The sequence below is a fragment of the Conger conger genome, chromosome 9 (genome assembly GCF_963514075.1).
Source record: "Conger conger chromosome 9, fConCon1.1, whole genome shotgun sequence".
Taxonomy (NCBI): domain Eukaryota; kingdom Metazoa; phylum Chordata; class Actinopteri; order Anguilliformes; family Congridae; genus Conger; species Conger conger.
In genome coordinates, this window is record NC_083768.1 from 14,917,246 (window position 1) to 14,937,261 (window position 20,016).

General features: G+C 39.4%; 2 protein-coding genes across 2 annotated transcripts; one reads left to right on the top strand and one right to left on the bottom strand.

Moving 5' to 3' along the window:
* Positions 1 to 871: 871 nt before the first annotated feature.
* LOC133137562 (germ cell-specific gene 1-like protein) lies at positions 872 to 6,690 on the top strand. Its single transcript, XM_061255896.1, has 7 exons — positions 872 to 960; positions 2,326 to 2,569; positions 3,679 to 3,888; positions 4,559 to 4,606; positions 5,384 to 5,542; positions 5,850 to 5,961; positions 6,267 to 6,690. Exons 2-7 carry the CDS (start codon positions 2,377 to 2,379, stop codon positions 6,688 to 6,690), a joined length of 1,146 nt encoding a protein of 381 aa, XP_061111880.1. The 5' UTR covers positions 872 to 960; positions 2,326 to 2,376.
* A 4,581-nt stretch (positions 6,691 to 11,271) lies between these two features.
* LOC133137097 (visinin-like) lies at positions 11,272 to 15,268 on the bottom strand. Its single transcript, XM_061255136.1, has 3 exons — positions 14,888 to 15,268; positions 12,063 to 12,174; positions 11,272 to 11,357 (listed from the first exon to the last, which is right to left on the bottom strand). The coding sequence occupies exons 1-3, from the start codon at positions 15,266 to 15,268 to the stop codon at positions 11,272 to 11,274; spliced, it is 579 nt and encodes a 192-aa protein (XP_061111120.1).
* Between the last annotated feature and the right edge of the window lie 4,748 nt (positions 15,269 to 20,016).

The window sequence follows — 20,016 nt, forward strand, 5'->3', positions numbered from 1 at the left end:
TCCAATATTTTACATAATTTCAATTGAATGAATGGCCACTAGAGGCCACTAGTGTGTGTTAAGGACCTGTATTAACCCCTCCTCCTCTGCTCCTGTTTCAGTCATGATTGGAGGCTGATTCTTAATTAGTGGAAATTCCTTGGCTGGTAATGAGGTGTCCTCTCCTATTAGAAGACACTGCACATCCCATAGACCGAATACGTAATCACACTAGAAACATTTACAGAGACAGGATTTTTGTGACAAATTTGCTGTTAAATGCTATTATATTTCACCATTTCTGTATTAATGTAGACCTGGAATTAACACATTTTACAAGTGCTTTTTCCCCTTATACACAATTTTGGTAATTTGGTCAACTGGCAAGCTGTGTGTGATTTTTGTTTTTTCATTCATTTGATAGTGATGACACAAATGATTCAATCCATATAGTAGCAACACTCTTCATTCCGATTTCTCTGCAGTTGTGAAAACTCCCCATCTCTCCCTCCCTCCCTGTCTCTCCTTCTCACTTCTCATGGTGTGAGATACAGTGCTGGGTGCTAAATCAGTGCAGCGACAGACATAAACACTGACTTTCAGAAGAGGGTCAGAAGACATTACCCGTGCACAGAGTGAGATGAGCAGAGAGGGTTAATATGCACACTGTAATTAAAATACAGTGGGCCAAAAGCAGGGTCATGGGTTGGTCCGGTCAGAACGAATGAGTGAGTGAGGGAGGGAGGGAGAGAGAGATGGAGATATGGAGCATAAGGGAGAGAGCAAAAGTAACAGATGGACTTCGAAGGATTAAGGAGAATCCGGGTGGGCTCGTGATGGAAATTCCCAAGAAAGAGACAAATCGTGGCAAAAGAGGGAGACAAAGGAGACGGGGTGAATGAAGTGAAACTGGAGGGATGAGAAGCAGAGAAAAATGTGAGAGAGGGAGTTGTGAAAGAAAGTGACAGCGAGTCAACAACGGTGAGTATGACTGACGTCAATTTCTGATTAATTTTGGGGTGATTGGGACACAACAACACTGAAGAAAATTGGGACCGTTATTATTGGACATCACCGGAATCAACGCAAGAAATAGAGGGAAATGAATGTGAATGTGTGAAAGTGATATTGCGTACAGGAGCCTGCATAGGCGGAAACTGATGAGGAGACAAAAAAGGAGTGAGTGAAAAACTGGAGGGGTTGGGGAAGACAACTGGTAGTTTCCCTTAAGTCCACTAGATCAAACAGCAGTAAAGGTATCATTAATAATATTGTCATGATATAATAATAATATCAGTAGAAAATTGGGATAATGAGGAGAGAAGAAGAAACTTTGCCTGTGAGAGAAGTGAACATGACCAGGGTGCATGGGAAAGATAGCTAGTCTTTGTGAAGTGTTGGAAACGTTTATCAATGAGTGCTGGTTACATCACAAATGATTGCAGTTAAGGTTCACCCTGTAAAATAGCCTTCAACATAATTTGTTTAGCAACCTCTGCTCTTTTATCAAATCTATCCTATGTGTTGTATCTGATGGGAACAAATGCTACAGTGATGAATGGTGCTCTATTACAATGTCAGGGCAGGTCAAAATACTGTAGATTAAATTGTTACACAGTATTTTGATTTGTCAGTTATTTAACATTTAACTCCAGTGTATAGTGCCTAGTCTACCAGCCTTCTGACTTGTCTGCACTCTATCAATCAGAATTATTCTTTATGCTTCATGTTTTTATTCTCTGTTTTGTGGACAGACAGCGAGAGAGACTGAACAAAGAGGATATACAGACACACCTAAGAAAGAGATTAAAATGGATTAATAAAGATTACGAGGAAACGGAGAGTTAGATTGAGAGATGATCTAATAATTCCATCAAATAAATAATCCCTTGTGGTAGTCGGGAGATGGAGGCAAGAAGGAATGTCTTTAAGAGCAAAGACATCCAAAAAAGGGAAGAGAGGCTATGCAATTGTGTCGTTGGGTACATCATAATGGAGGGATTTTCCACGAATGATGGCATTTTAATAATTTGTTAAGATGCTGCTTCCAAATATTCGCACAAACAGAACTTTGTATCACTTACACCATAATGGTAATGCTGCATATTTAAATTGGAGCAAAGTAGACTTATTTTTTTTATTTTTTTAAACCCAGAGGAGCAGGTACATACTGTACTCAGAATTTAAGTCTCATAAGAGAAAGCCATCTGTTCCCATCTTTTCTGTAAACTGTGTAAACTGTCCAACTTAATTTTTATTGTTCCTTCGACCCCCTGTTCATTTTTTTGTCTTTTTTGTCTTTTTTGCCTTTATCTCCCCTGCCCACCATTCTCCCTCTGCCCCCAGCAGGCTTCTGGATCCTGTGTCCGCCTCCCTTTCAGCCCCTAACCCTCAGCTATGTTGGAGCACATGTCCCGCCGTTCACGTTCCCTTCTCTCCCTGTCCCTCACCTCCCTGGCCCTGGCTCTCTCCGTCCTGGCCTTCTGCACCTCCTACTGGTGCGAGGGGACCCACAAAGTGGTGAAACCACTCTGCCTCTCCCCTGTCAAGATGAAGAAGTGTGCCTCCAGCAACAGCCCGGCCTCTACAGGTAAGGTAGCTGTACTACTGTTCAGTCTTCCTCCATCTTTCATACACACACACACACACACACTTTACATGGACTGAGCAGTGGCTTCCAGAGTCCTGCATTTCAACTGGTCTCACCTATGCTTACGACTCACAGTTCATTAGACAGTGAGAAGGCCACAGTGGGAGTCCTCTAATTCATGTCAAATAGCAAGTCACATAACACTTTTGTGTGTTTCTTTTTAAATTCTTTCTCATTGCCAATTGAGATCTCATTGAGATTACAATGTTTTAGTCTTACTGCAAGACTATCTCTGTGTTTGAATAAAGAATGCAAATGTTATCAGATTTAGCACAAACATAATGTGTATTTCAAATTAACAGATAAAATCTCACTTTAAACCTCACTGCCATTCTGCCATAGTGTGATTGTCAGAGTTTGCAGGACAGAAGAACCATGTACAGACTCAGGGATAAAGAGAAAAGCAGCAGAATTTAATAAGGCAGGTTGATAAGGCAGGCAGTGGTCGAAATCTAAGCAAACAGATATGACAAGGAACATCGGGTGCGTAATCATATGAGCAGGCAGTCCAATAACGGGTAGGCAGTGTAATACAGGCAGAACATAATCCAAGAATCCAAATGCAAATAAACCAGTGGTGGTCAACAGGAAATCCAAAAACTAAACAGAAACCAAACAGGTAAGAGAACAGGAAGGAAAACAACAGGTATGAAGTCAGACCAACTAGCAAAGGAAAGAACAAACAGGCAGGCTTAAATATACTCACTAAACAACCAACACATGTGGGAGCTGGGGAACAGATAATGAGGGACAGGTGAGACGATTGAATGAATGACAGGAAGGAAGTCCATATAGGGAGTGACGGGTGGAGACATGTTGCTATAATCTTTCCCTAGAAGTGTACAGTTCTTGAGGTTTGGATTGTCAGTATCAACTAGGGAAAGGACCTGTGACATCACTTGGAAAATGTCAATAATGTTGAATCTTCCTCCATTCCTCCATTTTTACCTTTACATTGATATTGTGTGAGCATACAACATTAACATACAGTATTTAAACCCTTTCACAAAGGTAACTATACAACTGAGTCCTACCTGTCATTTTTTCAGAAAGTCCTACTCCTCCTTCCAAGAACGAGTCCCCCTCCTCATCTGCTGCTAATAGGACAGTCTCACCAAAGAAATGGGAGGAGCTGTCTAGGATTCGTCAAAAGCAACTGGCCAATGCAGTGCACTACATCTGGGAGACTGGAGAAGACAAATACATGCTTCGATATTTTCACACCGGGTTTTGGCAGTCTTGTGAAAAACATAATGATGGTGAGTGGGAGAAGAGAAAAAAGAAAAGAGCAGAGGATGTGAGGAAAATAGTAAGGTAGACTAGATGTGTTGGCAGAAAGACTGGAGAAGAGGGTTGAAAATAAAGTAATTTTCTAACATTAAAGAGAAAGTTTTATATGAAAACCAGTACAACCTTGGCAGTAGAGACTAGGCAAACAATACATTTAGATACTGTATATGTTGAGTCTACTCAGACTCAACATATACAGCCATCTTTAAGGATATTCCAACCCATTAAATGTTCCTTCTAAGAACTAGAAACTATTTTTTTTAAAAGAGGCTCCAGAACTCTCCTTTGAGCATGGAAAGCATGAGCCCATCCTTTAGGGAAGTTTTTTTTTTTAATTAATATTTATATAAATGATCAACCGATGGATCCACCTTTCCACATCTGCCATACATATGACACATCTGTAACTGGCTGGGCTTCGACTGACATTTGAAGGAGCAAGAATATTCCATTTGCCTAATTCTTGTTTTTCCAATTTCCCTTTTTCACTTCCTTTTTTCACATCTTTTCCTTTTCTTGCCTCTCCTGATGAATGGAGCTAGGAACAAGGGAAGGAATAATGAGGTGAAAAATATTGTAAAAATTGTAACAAGATTGGAAAATGCCCAAAGTCTCTGAAAACCTGTTCTTGCATCCTAGGTGAGAAGTGTCGGAGCTTCATTGAGCTGACTCCTGGTGAAACTCAAGGTAATTCCTTTTGGCCATGGTATCAAGTGAAGTTACCTTTCAGGGAATGTGATAGGAAGACACAACAGAAGTTGTACGTTTCTGTTAGCAAGGGGTGATCCTCAGCTGCTGGAGGGCTGATTTTGAATGAGTTTTAAAACCATGCAGTGGCAGTGTTCATCAATATCCCTCCTCAAAGGCAGACTGTGGATTTATATAAGCGAGCAAAGCAACACCTGGACTAATCACTAGTCGGCAACTGCCTACTGATGGACCTGGTGATAACCATGGTCCTCAAAGCCCTTGTGGCTTTGGGAGATATCAAGAAGCACTCACAGTAACCAAAGAAGAGGAACGTCCCTACCTGATCCATTACGTGGACAAGCAGCCTACTAAGGCAAGTGAACAAAGAAAAAGGGTGCTATAAACCCTAACTCATGGCCTAAACAGTAGGAAAATTCTGCTATTTGTGCAGAAAAAAAAAAGTGAAAGTGAAGGTGAGACAGACCGTTCTATGAACCCTCTTGGGATTACCAGCAATAAATCATGCATGTTCATCTTTGAACCAGAAGTCTTCACTGGAGAAATCCATGGAATTTCCACAGCTTGCAAGGCAATTCTGCATCAAACCATCGATGTGGTCTGATAAACCTGGGTTGGGAAACACAGTATTCAAAACATTACATTGCAGTACCTTTCTGTGCTGTCAATCTTCATATTGATGCATGTGGTAATGCAATACTAAAGGCTACCATGTCATGTCAGTATGCAATTAACAACTCTCTCTGTCTCTGTCAGGGGTGCTGTGGCTGTCTGTGGTGTCCGAGTTCATGTACATTGGCCTGCTTGCAATGGGCTTTTTGTTGATGTGGGTGGAGGTGTTGTGTGCATGTGCCCACAAGGAAATGTACGCCCTCAAAGTCAACGCCTTCGCGGCCATCTGCACTGTCCTGTCTGGTGAGCTCACTGTCCTTTTTGTCTGTCTGTAAATGTAAATTGTGGTGAAGAGGCAGTGCCATTTTTCAGTGTTGTGTCACACTGATACTGCGTTCAACCCTGGTCATCTCCTGTTTAGCTGTCATTTTTTCTTTTAATCGCATTGTGTGTCCATGTTGTATCCATCTTGCATTTTTCTGAGATACTTCACACCCATTTTCTTACCTGCTATGATGAAGACGCAGTGATCACCACCATTGTGAAATGAGGTTATAGGTATATTCAGTGACCTTAATGCACTACTAACATTCTTCACATTGTGTTGCAGGATTGATGGGAATGGTAGCTCATATGATGTACACCACAGTGTTCCAAATGACCGTGAGCGTGGGGCCCAAAGACTGGAGGCCCCAAACCTGGGACTATGGGTGGTCATTTGCGTGCGTGTCTGGTTAATAATGATTCTTAACTGCAAGCACACACTAATTAATCATGTTTTATTCAGTTTGTCAATATTCATGAGATACGTGGCCAAGGATGATACCATGGATGTGAATGTTCTTAATCTTCATAAATGTTCATAAATTTAATCTAGGACTGCAGTTATGTTGAGGTTATGGTAACTTGAATGTGCAAATGGATTTGAAGAGACAAAGAGCATCTCAGTGCCGTGTCCTGTTTGGCTTTAACTGGGCGACATCTGACTGTGACCCATTGTGACCGCTGCTGTTTTCCCCTGCCACAGTTTGGCCTGGATCTCCTTTAGCTGCTGCATGGCAGCCGCTGTCTTCACCCTCAACTCCTACACTAAAACCGTCATCGAGATGAAGCACAGGCAGAGGCTGCGATTGGAGGAGGCCCGTGCCAGTCACGCCCCTTCCTACGACGAGGTGGTGCCGGGGGGCGGCATCTACTCAGTCAGTGGTCTGATGCAGTGCCAGGCCGGTCTGATTGACACGCTGTGGGCTGGCAATGGAGCGGGAGAGACACCCACCCTGGTGCTGGTTGGGGGCTGCGGTGCCGAGGGATGCGTGGACTGTGAGAGAGAGCTGGAGGAAATGGAGGACACCATGGAGAGAGACACAGAGAGGGAGGAGGGATTTTCCGTGTCGAGAGAGGAAGATGGTGGAGTGGACGAAGTCCAGGAGGATATGGATGCCTTCTGCTAACAGAGTCTTTGACTCGAGGGGAAGAAAACAGAAGAACGAGGACTGGGATTAAGTGGGTGGGATTAAAGCCAGGGTGTGCGAATGAAGGAAAGAGGATCACAGTTAATTATTGGGCTGAACATGACAGTTTTTTATCAGTGACTGTTAAGTAATGATAACATTTACTTGAACAATATTTTACAATTAAGTTTAATTGGTTTCTTAATTACTATGGATCATGCCGAAGAAAATGTTGTCTCAGTTGTGTTTTCCACAAATAATAATGTTTTTTATTATTATCGCGTGTTTTTATGCTTATTCTTAATATTGTTGTTATTGTTTATTACTATAATTTTCATCACCACCACTATTATGCTGAGAAAGTGCTCTCAGTTGTGTTTTCCACAGATCATCAATGCTGCATCATTTATGAGGTGCATTGCCAAAAACCCAATGGAACTTTACCATTACTATTTATTAGCTTTTTAGACTACACTGTGGGCTGTGGTGTGGTACAAATAACCAGGCCTGGACTAAAAAAAAAGGACAAATATGGCCCAAACTTTTTGTGTCATATAGATTTGTTATGATAGGTACCCTTCCCTATAAAATTCATCTTGATTTTCTTTTATTATTAGAAGAAGAACCCACTAAAGGTCTGTGATTTGATATGCATTGTTTTGTGTTGTGTGTTGCAGGTACTGTGTTTACAATGTCCCTGTGCTTGAAATGGTTAGTGATTGACATCTACCTTCTGAAATCTAATGTGTCATTGGCCAATTTACTGAGAAAACAGGTTATGATGATATAATATAAATATAGGAATATAAAATGGTGAGCCACATGTTTGAAACACTGATAAATGAGCCAAGGCAATGGTCCCAGCCCCGATCCTTGTGGGACTACCCACAGTACCCTGCTCAGATAAGATCCCTCCTCTTTCAGTTCTGAACCCACTCTGAAATACCTCCTGTAATTTCTACTATCTTTATTTTGATCATGAATCTCATGTCGTACCTTATCGAATGCTTTTTGGAAATGTAAATAAACTGTATAATATCATACTGTAAGCCTTCCTACAATCAAAACACTTCCTCAAAGAATTCCAAAAATTCCAGAATTGTCCGGCATGACCTGCCTTAGTGAAAATCATGTTGGCTATCCCTTAGGATGTCATTATTTTCAAGAAATAATTCTTCACTAAAGATCTCTTCTCTAAAGGCATGTAGTTACCTGAATCAGTACAGTCCTCTATAGAGGCTGTCTAAAAATACGTTTAATGGTTTAAAGATAATCTCTCCTAACTATTTGAGTACCTTTGGGCATATGCCATCATGGCCTGCTGCCTTATTTGTCTTTATTTTATATAATTTCTCTAGTACTTCTTAATTCCCTACTGCAATATCTTCTAAGAGTGCTGATTATGCCTTCTGGCCTATTAGTAACAACATCTCTGGTAAACCTCTCAACCTAAGCAAATATTTTCATTGTTTATCTTCAAAATCATTGTATATATTTCATTTTTCATCTTGAAAACCTGCCATCAATAACAGGTTTTATTCATAGATGTTCCAGAAAAACCCAATGTTCTTTCCTTGTACTGTACTCCCCCACAAGTTCAAGATATGGTGAGTGATGATATTTTAAAGGCAAGGCTATCATTGTGTCCTTTTATAAACAAACATAAAGAAATGCAAATTGTGGCATTTTTTTGTCAGTGTTACCATGTCTGATGAAAAGTTCTGAAGCAAATGCAAAAACTCCACGTATACATTCTTATTACATTACATTATTGGCATTTGGCAGACACTCTTATCCAGAGTGACATACAGTTGATTAGACTGAGCAGGAGACAATCCTCCCCTGGAGCAATGCAGGGTTAAGGGCCTTGCTCAAGGGCCCGACGGTTGTGTGGATCTTATTGTGGCTACACCGGGATTAGAGCCACCGACCTTGCGTGTCCCAGTCATTTACCTTAACCACTACACTACAGGCCGCCCTTATTAATCAGTAATAATAAATAGTGAATACTGCTATATGCATTTCCATCAGGTTCCCCAGTGTCTGGGTTGTTCATAAACAATTTTTTACATTACATTAAAATGTGTTTTATCTCTGACAAATGTGTCATTGTCATAATTATTCTGGTGATCACTACATTTATGAGATTTTAAATGAACACATCACTGTCTTTTTTGGCTTTTGTGTACTTTTCTCTTTTTTCCATTTGTTTTGAGAATCAACTCATATTCTTTTGTTGCTATGGTAAATTTTGATGGCTAATGTATTGAAACATTGAGAACTAATATTGGATGAAAACATTCACATTTGGATCAACAGACAGAGATGGAAAGACTTCAGAGAGTGGGATTTTCAGAGGTCAGGTCACAGCTGCGCTCATATGTTGGACAGAAGATTATGTCAGTAATCCCAAATTAGAAGGAGAGAGAGAGTGATAGTGAAAGACCGAAAGAGACAGAGGGAGAAACTGCAGGCAGAAGAATTACAGATTCAAAAGAAAGTAAAAAGGAAGAGGAGTAGTGAGACAGAGTAAGGTAGGATCTCAGATTGACTAAAGAAATCGAACCTCTCAGTGCTTCAGACAGCAGAGGTAAATACTAATAACTGACTGCGTAAGATCACCCCATGGTCAAATAATGCTCTGCCATATGTCCTGTAGGCATTGTTACAGAAATATCGATAAGATCACAGAAGAAAAATGTAACCTGGAACCTGGACTTTACATTCACCAGTCATAATAATAACGAGAACACACACACACAAATCAATCATGGAGCAATCTTTATTCCAGTATAATAGTTTGCCAAAAACAAAATGCAAAAAAAACAAACAAACCAACAAACAAAAAAACACAAACAAGACAACCACAAACAAACAATTCCAAAATGCTAACACACCAATATATTTGACTTAGCCACTTAATTCAATCCTTAATAGGAGATCCACCATGTTTCTATGTTGTTGGAATGTATTGTAATGAACAAGGTTGTCCAAATTCATTAGCCAGAGTTGGTTAACTTAAATTCTTAAGCTTTAAGTATTATTATTATAAGTAGATTTAAGAAAATCAAAATGGAGTTGTGCCCTTCAGGGATAAGCTATTTATTCCTAAACCAGTGTTGAGACACTACAGTCAAGATTAAGATTACTGATTAAGTAGGAAGGTAATATAAGGTTTTCGGTGGTATATAAGCATGGCGTCACTCAGGCTTGCATAACTGTTGTTACATGGTACAGTCATTGGTGATTACATTCCCTGTGGCTTTGGTGCAATGCAATTTAGACCTGCATTCTGTTGTTAACTTTTACAAATTCAAGACCTTTAATAGACCTCAATATTAATTATTCATATGAATACACACTCGTAATAGTGTGAAAGTGATGACAGTAATGATGGCTGTTGCGAAGGACTAATACAAAATAAGTTTGATCAAACATTTCCCCTAGTTAAAAATGAATGTATACACCAAATAGTACAAACAGAAATTGTATTATGTAAAGTGTGATTTCTAATCCACTTAAATGTACCCTAGCTAACAACGAGTATTAAAATGATATCTTATTCACGTCCAAAACTACCTACTGATTCTATATATGTAATTTTAGGCATACAAGTGGTTTTGTTTTTAATTGTTTTTGTTAGGTTGCTAGCTTCAGAGCACTGTCAGCTAGCTAAGCACAGTTAAAAACTTTGCTGACAAACTACAATAATCAAATTCCCCTTAGTTAATACTGTAGTCTCTCAACAAGTAATTTGTTGTCTGTGCCCACTACAGGCTAGTACAGGATTAGGCAGAACTCTGGCCATACATTGCGTAGTTAAATCAGCCCAGCTCCTGCTGTGTGACATACCTGTGTCAGATGTCAGCTGAGTAGAAACTGGATGGACTTTTACCAGATGGAATATTGTTTATAATTTCCAGATGGAAATGTGTTCATATTTTTGCTTATATTAAGTTAGTTTCTCTTATTTTCTTGCTGGTTTTTAAGATCTACAAGCACAACTAAATGTTTACCTTTTACCTTTTTAAATTTTAACCTTAAATAACTTCTGATTTTTCAAAACAGTGTTATTCTTTCCCCTCTGTTCATAATGCTCCAGTCTGGGAACAATCAGTGTCACAAAAAAAGATAAATTCAGTTTGATTTTTCTATGTATCAATATGAAAAACTTTTTTTTTTTTTAGGTATAATGTATACATAAAAATATAGACTTGATAGTGAGAAATTCAATGAAATCTCAAGGATCACAAAGTTGTGTCTTTATATAGTAATGAGGCCTCATCCAGGCTCAAGGGAACATTACCTTAACCCTCTGCATTCCCCTAAACATGACCCTATTTAATCTAAACTGCTGCAGTACAAAAAAATTCAGTATTATAAATGTAACTGTGAAACTTCTGTTGTACACACAGTTACATTTTCAGTGTTAAATCAATGCTGGCAATTAACATTTTACTATGTATTTGTACCATTGTAGATTCTCTATAAACTCTGGTGGAGATTAATTAACACTGAGCCCTTTACTGTGGATACTTCTACTGCGTAATATGCAGACTTTGGGGGGAGAAGGAGGGGTCATTATTTTGCAGGATCAAACTGTATGAGACGAAGGGCGTTCTCATTCTCTAGCACACCTTTAATAAACTCTCCTTCTGCCAATCGTTCTGGAAGAGATACAGGGATGGGGGGGGGGGGGCATGGTTAATGTGGCATTTTCACATGCTAATTGGCATCATTCAACAAATTTGAGAGAACATGGCACATGAAATAGGTTTGCACCACTTATCATGTTTGATTCAATATATACACCCACTGAGTACTTTCTTAAGTATTGGTCTTCTGCTGCTGTAGCCTATCCACTTAGAGGTTTGACGTTACTGTCACCTTCCTGTCAGCTTTGACCAGTCTAGCCCTTCTCCTCTGACCTCTCTCACTAACAATGCATTTTTGCCAGCAGAAATGCTGCTGACTTGATGTTTTTTGTTTTTGCACAAACTCTAGAGACTATTGTGTGTGGAAATCCCAAAAGACGAGAAGTTTCTGAGATACTCCCTGTCTGGCAACAATAATCATTCCACAGTCAAAGTCACTTAGATCACATTTCTTCCCCATTCTGACATTTGGTCTGAAAAACAGCTGAACCTCTTGACCATGTCTGCATGCATTTATGCATTTAGTTGCTGCCACATGATTGGCTGATTAAATATTTGCATTAACAAACTGGTTTACAGGTCTACCTAATAAGTGCTCATTGAGTGTACATGCATAGTCTTGATAGAGTTCTGTAATAACCATATTTCATAACACCATATCCGGATATAAACTCAGCTTTGCTAACACAATTACACAGTAATGAAGATTGCTCTCACCATTGTCCTTTTTGTTGAAGTAGCTCCACAGTTTGGTGGCCCTCTTCTCAGCAGTGTTCTCATCACTTGGTAGCTGTAACTGTTTCTCCTTTGGGATCAGCTTGAAAATTGCCTAGAGGGCAAATACAAGACCAAATGAAACAAGGAATGTTGCCGGACCTATTCTTTCAGTTAGAATCATTCCAGCGACTGAATGGCTGTCTTTTGGTACCCTGCAGCAAACCGCATCCTCCTTCCCTTACAGAACGATTTAATACTGGTTTGGAGGATATCTGTTCTGACTCTTCTGAATCCCATCAGCGCAAATGTCTCAGCGCAATCATTTTTATTAAGAAAACACCCTACTCCTCTAAATGATATTCCACTTAAATGTGTTCCTCAGGTTGTGCCCAAGGTAAGTATAACTCAGAGCAGCAAGTGTCAGTATATGGCACACACCGTGTATTGAAGTGAGCTTATACTGGTGTAACAATATCATGATTACATGATTATGTGAAAGAAAGTGTTTTTTTTTGTGTGACTGTCTGAATTACCCTTGCCTGCCCTGCCCCATGTCCTGGTACCTTGAACAAATCCCTTAATCTTATCCAAACTTTAAATATAGGCACAAATAAATCCAGATACGTAACCCTTAAATACAATTTCTGTTGTTGTTGTTCTACTCCCTCATAATAGACCTGTGTAGGAATGACTGCCTTTTTATAATGACCCCCCCCCCCCCCCCCCCCCCCCCCCCCCCCCCCCCATTTTACATCATAAGTCATTGGACGGATTAATACAATCTTGAATAAAGTTGTCATATTTATGAATAAATGACTGCCTGAAGTGTGTAAAGCATACACATCACTAGATGTTGGATATCTTCCCTGGTTATGATCTGCCAAGCTTGTATTGCAGCCATCATTATCATTTGTTTCGGAGGTTGTTTGCCTTCAGTCTTGTCTTAAAATAAAAGTAATTAATACGTTAATACTATCTGCAACAAATATAATTTACACATTCAGAAATATACAGAAAAAATATATCTAGAAGGAGAACAACCATTTTCAATCAATAGGATTCATGTTACGGTGCTGTACAATTGGGCTGCTATTTGAACAATTAAGTTGAAGCTTTTGAATTATGGTGAGGTTGAAATGAGGTTGGAATGGAAAATACTGAAACACTAATTTGACAAAAAAAATGGGTTATCACCATCAATTGATTGTATTGATCAGCTACATGAAAAAATGTATGTGTAATTCATTATTAAAAAATATTTACGCTGAGCTGGAAATATTGATGCATGATATGGCCATTGTTTTCGATTTGTTTTACAAATTTGCATGTAAGTTGTCCCTTGCATTTATTATGACCAACCAGTGGTAGATCACTGAGCACTTTATTAGGAACACTAATACTTGGCAGGGCCTCCCTTTACTCTCAAAACAGCTTCAATTCGTCATGGCATGGATTCCACAATATGTTGAAAACATTCCTTTGAGATTCTGTTCCATGTTGGCATGATTGTATCACGTGCATTATCATGCTGGAAGTAGCAATTGGAAGATAGGTTCATTGTGTCCATGAAGGGATGCAAATGGTTAGCAACAATACTCAAAATAGGCTGTGGCATTCCAGCAATGATTGATTGGTATTAACAGGCCCGAACTGTGCCAAGAAAACATTCCCTACACTATTACACGATTGGACTGTTGACACAAGGCAGGTTGGGTCCATGAATTCATGCTGTTGGAGCTGACCCTATCATTTGCATGCCTCAGCAGAAATCGAGATTCATCAGTCCAGGCTACATTTTTCCAGTCTTCAACTGTCCAGTTTTGGTGGGCCTGTGCCCACTGCAGCCTCAGCTTTCTGTTCTTGGCTGACAGAAGTAGAACCTGACGTGGCCTTCTGCTGTTGTAGCCCACCCGTCTCGAGGTTTGACATGTTGTGCATTCTGGACTGCCACTCACTGGCACCTTTTTTGTTTTTTGCACCAAATTCTAGAGGCTAGTGTGCATGAAAATCCCCGCAGTGACAGAAATACTAAAATCAGTCCGTCTGGCACCACCCATCATACAACGGTCAAAATCAGTGAGATCACATTTTTCCCCCATTCTTATGGTTGAAGTGAGCACCTGACCCATATCTGCGTGATTTTATGCATTGCCACACAATTGGCTGATTAAATAATCGCTTCAATAAGTAGGTGTCCAGGTGTTCTTAATAAAGTGTTCAGTGAGTATAAGTATAACATATGCATACTTAGTACAAAATCATGAATTAAAAGTAATTAAGAAAATATATTTTTTCTTCTAGCCTCTGGGTTTATTTGGCCAACAAAACTTGGAAGTTAAACTGTTACATTCCATTTTCTACCTCCAAACCTAGTCGAATAGTTTCCAGTTTGTGTATTTCTTTTACAATTCAGGTTATCAGGTTGTTTCAGTTGGCTTACAGCTGTTCATCTTTTTTAATAATATTAGAACTGATGGAATAGCCCATGTAACGGTGTCTGTCTTGTCAACATTGACGGCAATCCCAGCAGACCATGGCACATGTCAGGAGCCAGGCATTCTAATCCTGTTGTATCTAAATTCGGTTTGCTCGCTCTAATTTGGAGGGCTATACTATATTTGTCCCACTGTCCTTCTTAACCCTATCCCTTTAGTCCAAGTACTGACTATTTTTGTGTAGGCTTACAACCCATTTTAGGCACATTGTAGGGACATAAGAGTTGTCTCATTATATATATTCTGGTTTTGTGTTTGCCTCCTTTACAGCCCAGTTTTGCTCTTTTGCCCCATCCCCTCTTTGTATTATATCCGTGCCTATAGACTCACTTGACAAATCTCTGCAACTTCTGACTTTGTGATGTATCCGTTCTTGTCCACGTCAAAAAGCGAAAAGGCCCATTCCAGTTTGAGTGCCATTTTTCCAGAAGAGGTCATATGCAGCGCTATGATGTATTCCTTGAAGTCCAAGGTCCCGTCATCATTGGTATCAAAGGAGCGAAAGACGTGTTGGGCATAAGTTTTGGCATCGCTGTCGGGGAAGAAGCGCGTGTAGATTTTTTCAAACTCTTCAGGTGTGATACGTCCGGAGGGGCATTGCTGCTGGAAGTTCTCATACCACTGTGAGAGCTCACTTTCCGAGAACTTTGTGTGGAGCTTCAGCTCATCCAAGATCTCTTTGGAGACAGCGCCACTCCTCGCGTTCCCCATCTTCTCTGACAGGTGGGAATAGCGTATGAAATGTTCTGTCCTCAACAACTTGTTCTTTGAGGTGCCCTTCCTCCAAAGACTCTGAAAATAATAACAAAATATAAATTGAGCTGGATAAGCTAATTCAGCTTAATTGGGCAATCTAGGCCTACTGCTAAAATACATTTCAGCAATGTTTCTTTCAGATCTTTGTTGAATTGTGGAAACCATTTCTCTTGGCTTGTATTAATAAGCTACCATGTGACTTTCACTGAAAACAATTTGGCCTTACAGTTGTTGTTTTTTATTGCTTACACACGTTTCTCTAAACAAAAATCATAATACCATTAACCATGCTGGAAAAACTCCACAAATCTCTTTCTAAATTAAACATTTCTGTCAAAACCATATTACCTCTTCTCAAAATCATTTTTTGTGTAAAAATTACACACACATGTATCATATGATTAAACTTTACTGAGAACCAATTCAACACTGATTAGCTAAATGAAAAACACTATTATGAATATCTATGGACAGTAGTTGATTGTAGAACATTACTGTATATTATAAAATATAAAACAAACGCGCCAATCGGGGGGCGACATTGGCTCAGATGGCATGTGCAGTCGTCTGGCAGTTGGAGGGTTGCCGGTTCGATCCCACCCTGGGTGTGTCGACGTGTCCCTGAGCAAGACACCTAACCCCCAAATGCCCCTGGTTTGTGTCTTGCATGGCAGCCGATTGCCATTGGTGCGTGTGTGAGTGTGTGTATGAATGGGTGAGGAGCATCAATTGTACAGCGCTTTGGATAAAGGCACAATATAATGCCGACCAATAAAATAAGCACATTTTTTATTTCTTTTTGAAATGCAAACATTTCAACACATGCTGTTTGCACTCTCCATACACAAGAGAAATACAAATACTGTATACAGTAGACTAAATTATAACTATCAAAATAAAAATGTATGAAATGTCTGGCCACAGAACCTCCTGGCTATATCTCCTGGCATGACATATCCAACCCTGGAGCTCATCTTTATATCATCTCTGTAGAATGGGCCTTTGTATGTGTGTGTGGATTCCAGTTGTAAAGCTTCCATCACCATGCAGAAAAAAGTTATTTTGGATTCAGAAATAGTGAATATGGTGGGAGACAAATGTTGGAAAATCTAGGGTGGCCTAGGAAACAGTCCCAGATGATAACGTACATGGGCTGCTCTGGCCCATCCATCTGTGCTGGTGTCATCATGATGTTGTGGATTGTATCAAAAAGGTGATCAGATTAGGCCCGACACTATTGTAGGGGCCAAGGTGGGAATGGTGTTGGAGAACTTTCTACTTCTCATCCTCCATCTCTTACTCTTCTTCTCACTCTCACGCTTCCTCTCACTGCACCACTACATCCATGGCTTACAAATGCAGTACAAATTCAGGACCTGTGACCCTTTTATTCATGCTTAAGTTGCGATTGCTAATTGAAACTGTTTGCAACTAGTATTAGGTAGTAATGTAGGCAATTCATAATTTGTCTTTAGAATTTTGAATTGCTGTGCTTTCCATGCAAATACAAGAAACTGGAAAAAAAAAAAAAAAGTTTAGACTAACACCGGGACTTGAACCACAATAACAAAAACCTAACACTCATGTATCAAACCCCTATACCATTTCCGCAAAAATATCACACTTCACACACAATTACCTACTTTTGGCACAATTCTCACAAATGTAATCTCTTGCATTCACATTGAAAGCACTACCATTCAAAATTCTAAACAGAAATGACTAAGTCACAGTACAGTAGTTTTAGTTACAAACAGTTTCAATTAGCAATAACCATTTACACATGAAGGACTGGGCCACAGGTTTGCTCCCCTGTATTGTGAAATATAGATGCCAGTGCAAAAGTAAGAGGAAGACTAATAAAAAAACAAAAAAATCAGAATAAGAGGTGGATGAGAAGGATCAGAAGTGGAGGTTCTCCACACCAGTCCCACCTTGCCCCTACAATCCTCTTCTGATCACCATTTGGACACCCTCCACAGCATCATGATTCCACCAGCGCAGCTGCTTGGGCCAGAGCAGTCCAAATATGTTATTATCTGGGACAACGTTAGTTTCCACCAGGCTACTCTGGTCCATAACTGGTCCCTTCCCACCCCATATTTTTCAACATTTGTCTCCTTCCATATTCACCATCTCTGAATCCAATTGAAGAACTTTTCTCTGCATGATATTGTAAGGTTGTTTTTTTTTCATATGATATGTGTGTAATTTTGACACAAAAAAATATTTTGAGAAGAGGTAATATGGTTTTGACAGCAATGTTTCATTTAGTCAGGGAGTCTTCACAGCAATGGTATTCTGATTTTTGTTCGGAGTTTTGAGAACATGAGGGATGGTTTCAGAACCATCGTGTTTTTACACATGGCAAGATTTATTTTGTATCCCAAGCACTTCTACTTCTTTGCAACTAGTAAAAGAAAGTTGAACTACAGCACCCCATTGCAAGCTGCTTGGGCATATAATGAGGCATAAAAGGTAAGGTGTGTCCAACGTCCATACATACAGTACATACTGTATCGAGAGGACCTCCTTTGATTAGAGCAGGGGTCGGCAACCCTGGTCCTGGAGAGCCGCAGGGTGTGCTGGTTTTTGTTTTCGCCTTAATACCAGCAACTGATTCATAATAGAGAAACCAGGTGAGGCCAGTAATCGACTGCTTTAATTGATCAATTAAGTGCTGAGTAACAACAAAAGCTAGCACACCCCGTGGCTCTCCAGGATCAGGTTTGCTGACCCCTGGATTAGAGCAATTACTCATATATCATTCCGAAATAAGTCACCAAAATAATTGACTACATTTGTCATTCCAAGCCATGAATATTACAGGTGAACCAGATCAACGCCATTGCATTCAGAAACTGAGACATTACAAAAGTTTGTTTGGTTCAATATTTTTTCATTTAACTGTATATTACACAATTCACTAGAAAACAAATTTTAATAAGAAAAATCCTATATACTGCACATCCCTTGATAAGTAGTCTACTGGAAATAAGTGATAACAAGTTGCATTATTAGAAGTAATTCAAATTAATAAAGGTTAGGCAATTCATTATATTTCAATGTGAGAGTCAAAATTCCACTTCTCTACCTCCCCCTAGTGAATCATCTATGAAAGGCTATCTCACTTCAGAGAGAGAACTAACACCTCTTACTTGGATTTATTTTTCTGGATAAGCGTAAAATGGGAGGAGCAACAAAGTAGGTTTACTGTAGCCGTGATTTTATGTACATAGCCTGTAAATATTCATTTTCACTGTTGTTTAAAGTTTCTTGCTTTAAAATAGTTATCAGTAGAAAGAAACAGACAGATTAAATGAACAGGCTAACGTAGCTTAAATCAAATAAACATTCAATGGAAAAATAGTATTATTTTTGCAGCAAAATTTAACAATACATTGTAGCTGACCTTCAGACTTTTTATATAGATTAGAAAATGTTTAAAGAAAGAAATTTAAATATAATGTGAATTTGAGTGCAAAAACATATATGAGGTCCTAGAAGCTCCAGAAGCGTTGGGGGGAGAACATGTATCTCCTTTGATATAATCATAAAAAAATAAGCACATAAAGGACCCTAAATCATCTAGAGACAAAGTTTATCTGAGAGAAATACAGGGACAGAACACAAGGAGAGAGATTTAAAACAAAAGGAGAAGTTTAAGCAAAAGGCAATTTTAAAAAGATGTTGATCCTACCTGTGTGCAGTCCAAGGAGACAAACTGGCAAGTGGATTGGCAATACAGAGCAAGAGGTGGAGAGAAGGGGATTTCTGCCTGAATTTTGCACTAAGTCAATTATCCAGGATTTTGAGTGGCTCAGCCTTAATGGACCGAGATAAACATGTTGTTACGTCTTTCCATTTCTTTGCTATGAGTTGCATAGTTATATTACCATGTGGTTTAATGTGTAACATATGCTTTTATCAGTTTGCCCTGTTATCTGCATCTGTATATCTGTATTTTAAAATCAGATTACACTTTCCTCTTGCTGTTTCACAAAGCACACACACACACACACACACACACACACACACACACACAAACATTTAATCTAGGATCACCAATCATTACAGTTTTTTTTTTTTTTTAAACGTTTACACACTAACACCAGGACTTGATACACAATAACCAAAACCTATACCATTTCTACAAAAAGCACATTAGTTTCCACTCAGATCACAATTTTAAATCACACTTTTTGCGAAACATTTGAAACATAAATATTATTTATTGTATTCACATGGAAAGCATTACTATTCAAATTACCAATTGGCCACATTACCTCCTCACCAGTTTAGACACAGATTGCATAAATCTTTAATTAGCAATCACAACTTATACATGAATAAAAGGGCCACAGACAGGTATGCTCTCCTGTATTGGTGAACAATGGATGTCAAGGCTGCAGTGAGAGTCAGAGTAAGATTAAGAGATGGAGGAGGGGTAGAAGTTCTCTAACACCATGTGAACCTTGGCCCCTACAATACTGCCCATCGTTTTCTTGGACACCCTCCACAACCTTATGACTCCACCAGCACAGATGGATGAGCCAGAGCAGCCCATGTATACTATCATCAGGAACAACGTTTCTACCTGGCTGTTCTGGTCCACAACTGGTTCCTTGCCCACCCCAGATTTTCCAACATTTGTCTCCCACCATATTCACCATTTCTGAATCCAATTGAATAACACACACAGA